Source organism: Heterodontus francisci, chromosome 6 (genome assembly GCF_036365525.1).
Source record: "Heterodontus francisci isolate sHetFra1 chromosome 6, sHetFra1.hap1, whole genome shotgun sequence".
NCBI classification, from domain to species: Eukaryota; Metazoa; Chordata; class Chondrichthyes; order Heterodontiformes; family Heterodontidae; genus Heterodontus; species Heterodontus francisci.
This window is the reverse complement of record NC_090376.1, coordinates 8,531,996-8,547,152: the sequence shown is the minus strand read 5'-3', so window position 1 is coordinate 8,547,152 and position 15,157 is coordinate 8,531,996. Positions and strand designations below refer to the sequence as shown.

Here is a 15,157-nt window from a genome sequence, read left to right as displayed (position 1 = left end):
CCGACAGTTAATTTGTTTCTGGAGAGACGGAATCAAAATGAGTAGGTGGGTTGCTGTAATGCAAAGAGAAGGACTTGGCTCACATTTCTTCTTTCTAAGACATCATACTTTTTTTTTAAAGTACTGAATACAAAATGTTTGGGAGATACCAACTAGAATCGTTCAGCACAGAGGAGCCCATTGAACTGATCAAACCTCTGACAGCTTTTTGAAAGAGCTATCCAATCAGTTCCATTTCCCCTGGCCTTTCCCCATAGCCCTGCAACTTCCTGCTTTTCAAGTTATAACCCAATTCCACAACATCATAACTCAGTGTTTTTTAAAAAAATCACCTCAATCCCCTCTGTCTATTTCTCAATTCTCTTAACTCTGTCTCCTTAAGTTACCAACTCTCCTGCCAGCAGAAACGATTTCTTCTTATTTACTGTCAAAACCATTTATCATTTTGAACATCTTCATATTCCCTCTCAACCTTCTCTGATCTAAGGAGAACAATCCCAGCTTCTCCAGTCTCCACATTAACTGAACTTCTTCATCCCTGGTCCCATCCTAGTAAATCTTCTCTGCACCCTCTCCAAAGCCTCGATATCCTTCCTGTATGTAGTGTGGAGCCCAGAATTGGGCACAATTCTAAAGCTGAGGCCTAACCAGTGATTAATAAAGTTTTAGCAAAACTTCCTAGCTTTTTGTACTCTATTTCTCTATTTATAAAGGATACCACATGCTATTTTTAGCAGCCTTCTCAACTCGTCCTGCCAAGATTCAAAGGTTGTGTACATATAACCCCAGGTCTCTGTTGCTGCACCCGTTTAAAACAGGACATTAATAGGCTAATGGGCAGACAGGTGGCAGATGAAATTTAATACTGACAAGTGTGAGGTGATGCATTTTGATAGAAGGAATAGCGAGAGGCAATATATATTTATAATAACGCAGTTATAAAAAGTGTGAAGGAACAGAGGGACATGGGGGTGTATGTGCATCAATCTTTGAAGGTGGTAGGACATATTGAAAGTGGTTAGTAAAGCATCTGGCGCTTTGAGCTTCATAAATAGAGGCATTGAGTACAAAAGCAGGGAAATTATGCTGAACCTTTATAAAGCTCTCATTAGGCCCCAACCAGTTCCAGTATTGCATCCAGTTCCAGTCATCACACTTTAGGAAGGATGTGAGGGTCCTTGAGAGGGTGCAGAGGAGATTTACCAGAATGGTTCCAGGGATGTAGGATTTTAGTTACAAGGTTAGTTTGGAAAAGCTGGGGTTGTTTCTCCCTGGAGCAAAGGAGATTGAGGGGAGATTTAATAGAAGTGTACAAGATTCTGACAGGCATAGGTAAGTTAGACAAGGAACTGTTCCCATTAACTGATGGTACAAGGACTAGGGGACACAGATTGAAGGTTTTGGTCAAGAGATTCAGGGGGAAATGTGAGGAAGAACTATTTTTTAAGCAACAGGTGGTAATCTGGAACTCGCTGCCACAAAGATGGTGGAAGCGGAGATAGGAGCAGGAGTAGGCCATTCAGCCCATCAAGCCTGCCCCGCCATTCAATAAGATCATGGCTGATCATCCGCTTCAATGCCTTCCCACTCTATCCTCCTATCCCTTTATGTTATTGGTATTTAGAAATCTGTCAATTTCTGCTTTAAACATACTCAATGACTGAACTTCCATAGCCCTCTGGGGAGGAGAATTCCAAAGATTCATAACCCTCTGAGTAAAGAAATTTCTCCTCATCTCTGTCCTAAGTGGCTTCCCCCTTATTTTGAAATTGTGTCCCCTGGTTCTAGACTCCCGAACCAGAGGAAACACCTTAGCTGCATCTACCCTGCCTATCCCTTTAAGTATTTTGTAAGTTTCAGTGAGATCACCTCTCATTCTTCGAAACTCTAGAGAATACAGACCCAGATGATCAATGATTTCAAAAGGAAATTGGATGGCCATTTGACGGAAATAAACTTACAGGGGAACGGGGATTGAACAGGGGTATGGGACTGACACGCTTGCTCCATGGAAAGCCGATATGGACTGACTAGGGAATAGCCGCCTTCTGTGTCGTAAATGACTTGATGACTCTAGTTTATTTTGCCTCTCCACATTCCTCTTCCAAAATGCATCACCACACTAATCGAGGAACCTTATTTTTAAATGTATTTCTACAGCTCACCACCGTAAATTTGAATTGCATGCTCTGCCCTGCTGTCTCCGACCCCTTCCATGGACCCTTCTATCGAATGTGGGCATCTATTCACCAAACCGCGTTGCTGCTGATACATGGGAAGCTGATCATTCTCATCTCTTACGCCCTACCCCTGCTGACCCATCAACTCTCCAAGGTTACACAACCTTTACAGAAACTGGACTGAGTGGTACTCCACAGGAAAAGTTAGCTCGCTGGTACAGATTTGCGGAGATTAGAGGAATGAAGCCACGGAGAAAAAGGAAGAATCATTGGTTGCCGTGGGACAACAATAAATATGAAGGAAAGGGCTTCCTGCAGATGCGGGAAGAGAATTCGGTGCAGTCACCCTGGACTTTGGTAGAACATCGTGTTGGGCGCCTGCAGTTTTTACGCCATGACCTCCATCCATCGGCCAAAATAAACATCCAATGTGCAAAATTGGATTGTAGATTCTGCCCTTTCAGCATTTGGACTGAGAAACACTTGAATGACAGGGATACAAGGGTGGAGTACCAGTGCTGGTTGTGAATCCCAAGTTTCATGCAGAAGTGAAAACCTAACTTTAGCAACGTGACCGTCTCTCGATCAGCATTGTATTCAGTGGAACTGAAATGGTCTCGGGGATATACAGCTACTTTTGTTTTAATGATGTGCTTGTATGTACAGAAGGGTAACTGAAAATCTTGAAGTGTCAGATTGTTCGCTTTCAGAGAGGGACAAGTTCGGACAGAGCTTGGAGAGAAGGCCAGGCCTTGAATAACTTTTTCATTCCTAAAAGTGGATCGAAGAATATCTTTCTTTTTTTTTTACATTTGGTTTTCTGGGCTTGGTCTTGTTTATCCAGGGAGTTAAGATATTATCACGGGAAGAGATTTAGTGAATTACTGAATCAGACAGTACAATCTGAACTGAATTATGATCATTAGGCCACAATCTAGATCAGACATCAGATTGACTGGATGCAAGTCTTCTGTTTCTCCTCCCTGTGTAGGTCTCCATGGATAGTGATTGGCCGGTTTCAATTAGGGTTCCTTGTGGGCTTAAGTCCCAAATTTGATGTTAATTTGGAAATCGCACAGAATGGCTGGTGTGAGAAATGCACCATGTAATAGGGGCTGTTCTGATATTCGGATTTAAAGACAGACTAGAGAGAGCTTTAATAAAATCAGAAAATGCTGGACATACTCAACAGCTTAGGCAGCATCTGTGGAGAGTCAATGTTTCAGGTTAATGACCTATCATCAGGACTAGAAAAGGTTATAGGTCTAACCGGTTTTAAGCAAGTACAGAGGCAAGGAAAGGGGGATGGGAGGAAAGAACGAAAGTGGAGGTCTGTGATAGGGTGCAAGGCAAGAGAGATTAAATGACAAAAGGGATGATGGTGCAGAGCCAAAGGGGATGGTAACGGGACAAGTAAAGAAACAAAATAAGTTCTAGACCCATTTCTTTGGTACATAATTAGCAAACTATTTCTTAAGGGAATAGAAAGATATACTGAAAGGATGAGATGAGGGAGATCCAATGGGAGGAGACTTGCACCGAGTATAAACACCAGAATAGACCAGTTGGGTCAAATGGCCTATTTGTGTTGTATGTTCTGTGTAATTTCATTAGGGTATTTTTGCAAAACTTTAGCAGACTTTTCATATTTTCCAATTTGTAGACTTTTGCAGCTTTCCAAGTGTGGTCTAAACAAAGTTCCATTCAGGTTTAACAGAACTTCATTGCTTTTCAGTTCTATTCCTCTAGAAATGAACCTCTGATTAAACACATGAGGGAGAAATGAACAGAAGGATATGTTGACAGGGTGAGATGAAGAGGGGTAGGAGGAAGCTCATGTGGAGCATGAACACCAGCATGGACCAGTTGGGTTGAATGGTCTGTTTCTGTGCTGTTAGTTCCATGTAATAATTTGTAGTGCTTGGTTTATATTTTTATGGCCTTGTTAACTTGTGTTGTTTTAACAATTTGTGAATCTGTATCCCTAGTTTATTTCTAATCCTTTTATGTTTTTCTCTTCCTCTGGCATTTTATTCCAGATAGACATCCCACCATCAGTATGTAACAATCCTTCCTACAGGAAAATATGGATTGAAAAGCTTGAATCTCCTTCATTTGTTGTCTCTCCCTCTTGCATATCCCCCCTTGCCCTAACAGTATAGTGGACATGTGAATGGAACAGGGACGGCCTATTCTTCCCCTTTCTCTTCAGCCCCTCTCACCGCCATGGAGTCGAATTCGCCAATCTTTGGCCTTGTCCCACTCTAAGGCTCGTTGACCCTTTGGGTATGAATTAGTTTAGGGTGGCAGTGAATCGGCTGTCTGCTTTACACTCCACCTGATTACCACCCAAGACAAAGCACATTCAGCCCCTCAAACCTGTGCTGCCATTCAAATGGCTGATCTGTATTCTAACTGGGTTACGACCAGGTGAGGAAGGGGTCTCAGGCTGCCCTCTTGCCCCTTTCTTGGTTTGGTTGTAACAGGGTTTAACCTTTAAAACACAGTATGTTTAGCTTCACCTCAATGAGTCCTTGCTCACTGCTCTCGAATTGTAATTGTAAAGGAATCATTCAGACAGGCTTTCTCAGGTTTAAACAAGAAAGGTGTAAGTTTATTAACCTTAACACTCTACCTCAGTTAAAATTACTAAAAATACCTGACGCAACCATGTTAGCATGCATACGTGATAAACACACACATAGATACAGAGGAGGACAAAGAATTAAAGGGGGAAGGTTTGAAGTAGTAGATGGAATTCAGTTACTGATTTTTGGTTTTGCTGTGAAGTCTTTGAAATTAAATCTTGCCGTTCTCGTTGGGGCCCAGTGCACACTTTCAAACTTGTTTCACTGGTACCTGAAGTCTGCAGGGGTCTTCTGTCTTGAGGTTTAAGTTACTTCCGTGGGTCCCTGGAACTTTGCATGAGAGAGAGACAGACTTTGCTTCACTTTGGTCTCCACATTGCAGTCTGTCCCAAAACATTTCTGTGATGCACAATTCAATCAATTCCCAGGTTGACCAGGTTGGTCATGTGACTAGCTCTTTGTTTGAAACAGCATCGCCTGTGAGGATTTTTGATTCTTCAAAGCTTACTAGACACACTCAGTGGGGATGGGGACGTGGGTGGAGGTGGAATGCTGGCTCTTACACAGACAATGACTCTTAATGTCTTTTGATCATCACTATTGACAAAACCCTAATTGAATCATGGAGCACTTCCATTGTCTCTCTAGGCAACTGTCTCTCAGAATGCAAATGTACAGCCATGTTTTCAGCCACTGCTCTGCGATCTTTTTAAACAAGTTATGTTCAATGTCCAGTACGAGTTCAAATAGTGTTCCATATGGCACGTGTGGTTTCTGTCACAATTATTACCCGCCGTTTTCTAGATCCTTCAATATCCTTGTCTGACAAAAATCTATCAGTCACAGTTTGGAAATTTTCAATTAGTCTCAACATCTTTTGTGGGAGAGTTCTTCAGGTTTCCACTACCTTTTTTGTGAAGAAATGCTTCCTGAATCACCCCAGATGGCCTAGGTCTAATTTTAAGGTTGTGCCCCCTTGTTCTGGATGGATTTATACCCCTTTTATGTGTTAATCTGCTGGGATCTCACTATCTTTGCTGCTCACAAGTGATTCCTCAGAAAGTGAGAGTCTGAAATCTTCTATTTCGTTTAATCTATCCCAATGTTTTCCCCTCTCCACCTCATCTGCCAGAAGATGCTAACTCACGTTGGGCCATTGGTACCAGCTGACCTCTGCTGCCTCACCCACTTGGCCATTGATTTGTGACCCTCCCATGAGAATGGGGGGGGGGGGGGGGGGACAGAATGAAATGGGCTTGTATGATCTTCCTTTCTGTATCATATCTTCAAAGCAGTTTCGCTCCTGTTTGTTCCTTTGTGTTTGTTGCTAAGGGACTGACATTTGGTTTTCAAAATGTTTGCTTTGGAATGTGAATTTTTGGAAAATTCACAAGCTCAATTGCTATGTTGAAAGGCAGGTGCAGTAGTGAGCTGTGAATTTTTTTTAAAATATAGGATATAGGAATAAAAAAAATTGAGTCAAAGAGAACCTGCTGATGCATAACTTCCAAAAGTCTTCCTGCTCCTACTCCATCACAGTGTTGTCACTTGTATTTCAGAGTGCAGTGTGTCCATTTGAACTTCGAGAAACACTCACCATTAAAGCAACATGTTTTATTTATGCAGCTTCTTTAATGTAGTTAACATCACCACAAAGCTTCATAGGACCCTAATCAAATAAAATTTGACATTAAGCCACTTACAGATATAATGGCAGGTCACCAAAAACTTGGTCAAAGTGGCAGGTTTAAGGAAAGTCATAAAGCAGGAGAGAGAGAAGTTTTGCGAAGGAATTTCAGGGTTTAGGAGCTCAGCAACTGAAGGCCTGGTCTCCAATGCTGAAGCAGTAGAAATCGGGGATGTGTGAGAGACCAGAATTGGAGGAGTATAGCGATCTTGGAAAGGATGTAGTCCTGGAGGAGGTTACAGAGATGAGGGAGGGAGGTTGTGGATGGATTTGAACACAAGGATGAGAATTTTAAAATTGAGGTGTCAGACTTGCAATTAGTTTTCTGACCTCCCATATTGCCTTTCACAACCTCAGGATTTCCCAAAGCACTTTACAGCCAATTAAGTACTTTTGAAATGTAGTCACTGTTGAAATGTAGGAAATACAACAGCCAATTTGCACACAGCAAGCTCCCACAAACTGAACATCACTGATTAGATTAAGGGATGAATGTAATCTAGGAAAGCTCTCTTAATTAGTGTCGTGGGATCCTCCCACCCATCTGAACAAGCATCAGGACTTCAATACAGTGTTTCATCTGAAAGACAGCATCTTGGATAAAGCAGCACTTCCCCCAGTACAGCAATGAAGTGTCAGTCCGGGTTATTCCACCACCACTCCCAACTCTCTCCTATGCTGTTCCAGTGAAGCTCAATGCAAGCTTGAGGAACAGTACCTCATCTTTCGAAGAGTCACCTTGCAGCCTTTTGGCCTAACATTGCCAGTTCTAATTGGAGATCACATGACACGATTGCTGAAGTTTTCAAATGTTACTGCACCCACCTTATTCCCCAATAGTTCAGTGCTTTTTCTCACAGTTTGTTTCTTAAACTTATACTTAAGTTGACTTCTTGCTGCTTTTAGCAATTCAGGAGATATGTTTGGCATGTTTGTGAGATTCTGGGTACTGCCTGTGCAGAGTTTGCAAGTTCTCCCTGTGACCGCGTGGGTTTTCACCGGGTGCACCGGTTTCCTCCCACAGCCAAAGACCTGCAGGTTGATATGTAAATTGGCCATTATAAATTACCCCTAGTATAGGTAGGTGGTAGGGGGAAGGTGGGGATGTGAGAGGGTAATGGGATTAATGTAGGATTAGTATAAAAATGGGTGGTTGATGGTCGGCACAGAGTCGGTGGGCCGAAGGGCCTGTTTCAGTGCTGTATCTCTAAATAAATAAAAGATATACTCCAGTTCAGCTGCACCTGGAACTCTGCTTTCACAAGATTTTCATTTAACTGGTTCTTCACTTTTCTGAAAAGCTGAATCATTAAACTGAAAAGCCTTTGGCTGTCTGCATTTGAGACTAGAATTGAGAGAGTAAAATAAATTTTGGCTGCTTTCATGCTGTGATGCTCATTGGAAAACTGCTTCCATCACTTTTGACCAATTATTTTTCTCCTTTGGAATTATATCTCCGTGTGCTGTAAATGCAGAAGTCATATAGCTTGTCAAAGTTAATCTGAACACTAAAGCCTTCAGCCAGCTTCTCAATGTCAGACCATTTCATTGCACCATCCAGTGAGAGGTTTGAAAAGATGTCTGGAAACGAATATCAATTATAAAGTTATGCAATGCATCTTGACAATGTTATCTCACTTCCTTATTAAATGTTCTCTTCACTCGAGAGGCATTGCCTAATATAGACTGAGCTGATTGCCCAAACAACTTGTCCAATTTCCTCCTCTGCAATTTAGAACAAACATTCCATGGCTGTAGTTCTGTGCCAGTGGCATTGCTGCATTCTTAGCCCTGTGAATGCTTCATGCAATATTCTCATCCGGTTATGCAGGAAGTAAATATAACAGGGATGAGACTCCTAAACATCCTCATTGAATTGAGTAGACTAGGCCTATATTCACTAGACTTCAGAAGAAAGAGGAATGATCATATTGAAACGTATAAAATTCTTAAGGGGCTTGTTAGGGTAGAATCTGGCAGGCTGTTTCCCACTGGCTGGGAGTTGAGAAATTGGGATCACAGACTCAGGATCGGCTATTTAGGACTGAGATGAGGAGAAATTTCTTTAGAGTTGTGAATCTTTGGAATTATCTACCCCAGAGAGCCGTTGTTGAGTATATTCAAGACAGATCGATAGATTTTTGTGTATTAAGGGATATGGGGATAGTGCAGGAAGGTGGAGTTGAGGTAGTAGATCAGCCACGATGTTGAATGGCAGAGTAGGCTCAAGGGGTCTGCTTCTATTTCTTGTGTTCTTAATAATGCTTCCTGTATGACTGCATAAACTCTCTTGTGACGACCCCCACCCCCCACCCCACTCCGAAACAAAATATTTCTTTGAGGCCAGCATTGCAGGACTCGCTCTACCACAGGTAGAAAGCACAGCTCATTTCCCGGCGGAGCAGCAGGAGAAGGTAGCGACTCTTCGGTGGGTGAGTGAAGGCATCAGGAGCTGTGTTTTAAAAGTAAGTACTTACTGTTTTACTTACTGTTTTCCTTGTCTTTGGCGCCGGAGGAACCGGAAGCTGGTCGGCAGCGAGGACTCCTGGGTAGGTATTTTCCTTAAAGGTGCGGAGCTCCGTGGACTCGGCCTCATTTCCCGGCGGAGCAGCAGGAGAAGGTAGCGACTCTTCGGTGGGTGAGTGAAGGCATCAGGAGCTGTGTTTTAAAAGTAAGTACTTACTGTTTTACTTACTGTTTTCCTTGTCTTTGGCGCCGGAGGAACCGGAAGCTGGTCGGCAGCGAGGACTCCTGGGTAGGTATTTTCCTTAAAGGTGCGGAGCTCCGTGGACTCGGCCTCATTTCCCGGCGGAGCAGCAGGAGAAGGTAGCGACTCTTCGGTGGGTGAGTGAAGGCATCAGGAGCTGTGTTTTAAAAGTAAGTACTTACTGTTTTACTTACTGTTTTCCTTGTCTTTGGCGCCGGAGGAACCGGAAGCTGGTCGGCAGCGAGGACTCCTGGGTAGGTATTTTCCTTAAAGGTGCGGAGCTCCGTGGACTCGGCCTCATTTCCCGGCGGAGCAGCAGGAGAAGGTAGCGACTCTTCGGTGGGTGAGTGAAGGCATCAGGAGCTGTGTTTTAAAAGTAAGTACTTACTGTTTTACTTACTGTTTTCCTTGTCTTTGGCGCCGGAGGAACCGGAAGCTGGTCGGCAGCGAGGACTCCTGGGTAGGTATTTTCCTTAAAGGTGCGGAGCTCCGTGGACTCGGCCTCATTTCCCGGCGGAGCAGCAGGAGAAGGTAGCGACTCTTCGGTGGGTGAGTGAAGGCATCAGGAGCTGTGTTTTAAAAGTAAGTACTTACTGTTTTACTTACTGTTTTCCTTGTCTTTGGCGCCGGAGGAACCGGAAGCTGGTCGGCAGCTAGGACTCCTGGGTAGGTATTTTCCTTAAAGGTGCGGAGCTGAGTAAACCCGAGCCCCTACACATGTAGTGTCTCCCACCCATCCTCCTCCTCTAACCTAATAATAAGACCCTTTTTACCCTCCTCCTCTAACCAAAAAGGACTGAGCAGGTAAGCTATTTACTGTTTTTGTTAATATCTAGAGTTGTACTTAACTAAGGGGTAATTGAATAAAAGAAATGGCAGCCAGTGTAGTGTATTGCTCCTCCTGCAGAATGTTCGAGGTGGGGGAAACCTCCGGTGACCCTGCCGACTTCACCTGCTGGAAGTGCATCCGTCTCCAGCTCCTATCAGACCGTGTTAGGGAATTGGAGCTGGAGCTGGATGAACTGAGGATCATTCGGGAAGCTGAGGGGTTGATAGATAGAAGCTACACGGAGGTCGTTACTCCACAAATCAAAGGCAGCTGGGTAACAGTTAGAGGTGGGAAGAGGTCAGTGCAGGGATCTCCTGTGGTCGTTCCCCTCATCAACAAGTATACAGTTTTAGATACTGTTGGGGGGGACGGCCTATCGGGGGCAGGCTGCAGTGACCGGGCCTCTGGCACGGGGTCCTGCACTGTGGCTCAGAAGGGAAGGAGAGAGAATGGGAGAGCACTAGTCATCGGGGACTCGATGGTGAGGAGTACGGACAGGCGGTTCTGTGGGCGCAGGCGAGACGCACGGATGGTTTGTTGCCTCCCTGGTGCCAGGGTCCGTGATGTTTGTGATCGCGTCTTCAGGATCCTTAAAGGGGAGGGGGAGCAGCCAGAGGTCGTGGTGCACATTGGCACCAACGACGTAGGAAGGAAGGGTGGCACAGATGTTAGAAGTGAGTTTAGGGAGTTAGGCTGGAAGCTGAAAGCTCGGACGGACAGAGTTGTTATCTCTGGTTTGTTGCCGGCGCCACGTGATAGTGAGGCTAGGAATAGGGAGAGAGCACAGCTGAACACGTGGCTGCAGGAATGGTGTAGGAGGGAGGGCTTCCAGTTCTTGGATAATTGGACTGCATTCTGGGGAAGATGGGACCTGTTCAAACAGGACGGGCTGCATCTGAACCAGAGGGGCACCAATATCCTGGGAGGGAGGTTTGCTAGTACTGTTCGGGAGGGTTTAAACTAGTTTGGGAGGGGGATGGGAACCGGACTTGTAATCCAGGGACCAGTGGGTCCACTCAGAAAAACAAAGAGTGTAGTGAGGTATTGGGGAAGGTAGCACTGTCACAGAGGACAGATGGGCACGGAGAAGGGTTAAAGTGCGTATACTTCAACGCAAGAAGCATCAGGAATAAGGTGAGTGAATTGAAGGCGTGGATGGGCACTTGGGACTACGATGTTGTGGCCATCACTGAAACGTGGATAGGTGAGGGGGAGGAATGGTTTTTGGAGGTACCTGGTTATAGATGTTTTCATAAGATTAGGAATGGTGGTAAAAGAGGTGGGGGGGTGGCATTGTTAGTTAGAAATAGTGTAACAACTGCTGAAAGAATTTTCGAGGAGGATCTGCCGACTGAGGCACTGTGGGTTGAGGTCAGGAACAGGAAAGGAGCAGTCACCTTGATGGGAGTTTTCTATAGGCCCCCCAATAGCAGCAGGGAGGTGGAAGAGCAGATTGGGAAACAGATTTTGGAAAGGAGCAGAAGTCACAGGGTAGTAATTATGGGGGATTTCAACTTCCCAAATATTGATTGGCAACTCTTTAGATCGAATAGTTTGGATGGGGTAGTGTTTGTGCAGTATGTCCAGGAAGCTTTTCTGACTCAGTATGTAGACTGCCCGACCAGAGGGGAGGCAATATTGGATTTGGTACTAGGTAATGAACCAGGGCAAGTGATAGAGCTGTTGGTGGGCGAGCACTTTGGAGATAGTGATCACAATTCTGTAGCATTCACTGTGGTAATGGAGAGGGATAGGTATGTGCAACAGGGCAAGGTTTACAATTGGGGGAAGGGTAGATATGATGCTGTCAGGCAGGAACTGAGGAGCATAAGTTGGGAGCATATGCTGGCAGGGAAGGGCACGGTCGAAATGTGGAACTTTTTCAAGGAGCAGATAGTAGGGGCCATTGATAAGCAGGTCCCTGTCAGACAGGGAAGGGATGGTCATGTGAGGGAACCGTGGTTGACAAGAGAGGTTGAGAGTCTTGTTAGGAAGAAGAAGGATGCGTATATAAAGTTGAGGAAAAAGGGCACAGGCATAGCTCTGGAGGGATACAAGATGGCCAGGAAGGATCTGAAGAAAGGGATTAGGAGAGCTAAGAGAGGGCATGAAAAATGCTTGGCGGGTAGGATAAAAGAAAACCCCAAGGCCTTTTACGCGTATGTCAGAAATATGAGGATGACTAAGGGGACCGTAGGTCCGGTCAAGGACAATAGCGGGAGACTGTGTGTTGAGCCGGAAGAGATAAGTGAGGTTTTGAATGAGTACTTCTCTTCGGTATTTACGAATGAGAAGGGGTGTATTACTGAAGAGGACGGTGGGAAGCAGACTGGTAAGCTCGAGGAAGTGCTCGTTAGGAGGGAAGATGTGTTGGGGTTTTTGAATAACTTGAAGATAGACAAGTCTCCCGGGCCTGACGGGGTATATCCAAGGATGTTATGGGAAGCAAGGGATGAAATTGCAGAGCCGCTGGCAATGATCTTTTCATCTTCTCTGCTGACGGGGGTGGTACCAGGTGATTGGAGGGTGGCAAATGTTGTGCCCCTGTTCAAGAAAGGGAATAGGAACAACCCTGGGAATTACAGGCCAGTTAGTCTTACTTCGGTGGTAGGCAAGTTGATGGAAAAGGTGCTGAGGGATAGGATTTCTGAGCATCTGGAAAGACACTGCTTGATTCGGGACAGTCAGCACGGTTTTGTGAGGGGTAGGTCTTGCCTCACAAGCCTGATTGAATTCTTTGAGCAGGTGACCAAGCAAGTGGATGAGGGTAAACCAGTGGATGTGGTGTACATGGATTTTAGTAAGGCATTTGATAAGGTCCCCCATGGTAGACTTATGGAGAAAGTCAGGAGGCATGGGATAGTGGGGAATGTGGCCAGTTGGATTAAGAATTGGCTAACTGATAGAAGGCAGAGAGTGGTCTTAGATGGTAAATACTCAGCCTGGAGCCCAGTTACCAGTGGCGTGCCACAGGGATCAGTTCTGGGTCCTCTCCTGTTTGTGATTTTTATTAACGACTTGGATGAGGAAGTCGAAGGGTGGGTCAGTAAATTTGCAGATGATACAAAGGTTGGTGGAGTTGTGGATACCGAGGAGGGCTATTGTCGTCTGCAAAGGGACTTGGATAGGTTGCAGTGCTGGGCTGAAAAGTGGCAGATGGAGTTTAACCCTGAAAAGTGTGAGGTCGTCCATTTTGGAAGGACAAACATGAATGCAAAATACTGGGTTAACGGTAGGGTTCTTGGGCATGTGGAGGAGCAGAGAGACCTTGGGGTCTATGTGCATAGATCATTGAAAGTTGCAACTCAAGTGGATAGGGCTGTGAAGAAGGCATATGGGGTGTTAGCGTTCATTAGCAGAGGGATTGAATTTAAGAGCCGTGAGGTGATGATGCAGCTGTACAGGACCTTGGTAAGGCCTCATTTGGAGTACTGTGTGCAGTTCTGGTCGCCTCATTTTAGGAAGGATGTGGAAGCCTTGGAGAGGGTGCAGAGGAGATTTACCAGGATGTTGCCTGGAATGGAGAATAAGTCTTACGAGGAAAGGCTGAACATTCTAGGCCTCTTCTCATTAGAAAGGAGAAGGATGAGGGGTGACATGATAGAGGTTTATAAGATGATCAGGGGAATAGATAGGGTAGACAGTCAGAAACTTTTTCCCCGGGTGGAGCAAAGCGTTACAAGGGGTCATAAATTTAAGGTGAAGGGTGGGAGATATAAGGGGGATGTCAGGGGAAGGTTCTTTACCCAGAGAGTGGTCGAGGCATGGAATGCCTTGCCCGGGGAAGTTGTTGAGTCAGAAACTTTAGGGACTTTCAAAAGGCTTTTGGATAGGTATATGGATAAAGGAGAATGATGGGGTATAGATTAAATTGTCCTTGACAGAGGACAAAGGATCGGCACAACATTGTGGGCCGAAGGGCCTGTTCTGTGCTGTATGTTCTATGTTCTATGTTCTAACTTCTTGGCACATGATGCACAGGTTTTTGTGCACTCATTTTCTACTAAGTTGAAAAATGAACTGAGTAATTCCCTCCTTTTTAACAAAGGGAACATCTTGTACACTTTGAGTATGACGTTCTACAAAGCTCCAAGTGATCATGCCTTTTTTTAAGCTGAGTTTTGAAGTACAGGAAACTGGCAACCCACCTGAATTATTTTATTGTTCAGTAGTTTCAGCTTATAATTTTGCAAAAGACAAATCAGTTAACAGACGCATGATGAGCAGCATAGGATGAAATGCAGTTTGTACAAATGGCATTCTTTTTCTAAAGTGTTCAAAAGGCTTGCAGCAATGATATCACTTATCACATTTGTTTTTTCTAAATTCATTCATGGGATGGGCTGTCACTGGCAAGGCCAGCATTTATTGTCCATCACTAATTGTCCTTCAGAAGGTGTTGGTGAGCCACCTTCTTGAACACAACTCAGTGGCTTTCTAGGTGTAGTGTTGTGCTGCATTCTCTTAAGTCTTCATTAAAGATAGACGCTGGCTTTATATTCGCATTCAATGCAAACAATATTTATTGTCTTACTTCATGGCATGATTTCAGGTAGAGGTCTTTTCCTGGTGGTGTGTGTCTGCTCTCTGCAAAGCCATGGGTTGGGTGTGTCTCCATTTTATACATGTCTGATGACATCAGTGGCCTGATTTCTTAAAAGGTGAAGTCACCAGTGCACCACATTACATTACCCTACCCTTTAAAAGATTTGCAATTGCAAAATTACATTGAACAAAACTCAGTTGAACTGACATTTGAAACTTAGAGGGGAGAGGTTTCAGGCAATTCACCCTCAATACCAGACTTTCTTCCCGCCTGGCTCCATTCATCATCGATGTATAAATGGGGTAGGTAATCGATGAGGTCTCGATAATCTTCTCTGTGGATGTTGCAGTATTGATCTCTGCTGTACTTGATTTGGCTGAGCTGCTGCTTGAGTTGTTGGAGGCATGAACTCATCAAAGTTGTCTGTCACTTTCTTCTGGAATGGTTTAGCATTGACTTGAAGAAAGTTACATTTCTCTTCACAACGTAGATACCTCTCTTTGCATTTCCTTCTCTCAGAATTAACGTAAGCACTCTTGGGTCAAATGGTGAGCTAATTTTCCATGTTTCTGCTTGCTGAACCAGGACTTTGTCTCCTGCTTTTATCTCTGTATCTTTTG

The 15,157-nt window shown here is 44.5% G+C and overlaps 1 protein-coding gene across 1 annotated transcript in view; it reads left to right on the top strand.

The window, feature by feature from the left end:
- Positions 1-10,642, top strand: part of LOC137371113 (transmembrane protein 164-like) — a 47,697-nt gene extending 37,055 nt beyond the window's left edge. The window contains exon 7 of the mRNA XM_068033066.1: positions 2,161-10,642. Within this exon, the coding sequence (XP_067889167.1) occupies positions 2,161-2,364 (204 nt within the window). The 3' untranslated portion in view covers positions 2,365-10,642. The remainder of the gene's footprint in view (positions 1-2,160) is intronic.
- Positions 10,643-15,157: the final 4,515 nt, after the last annotated feature.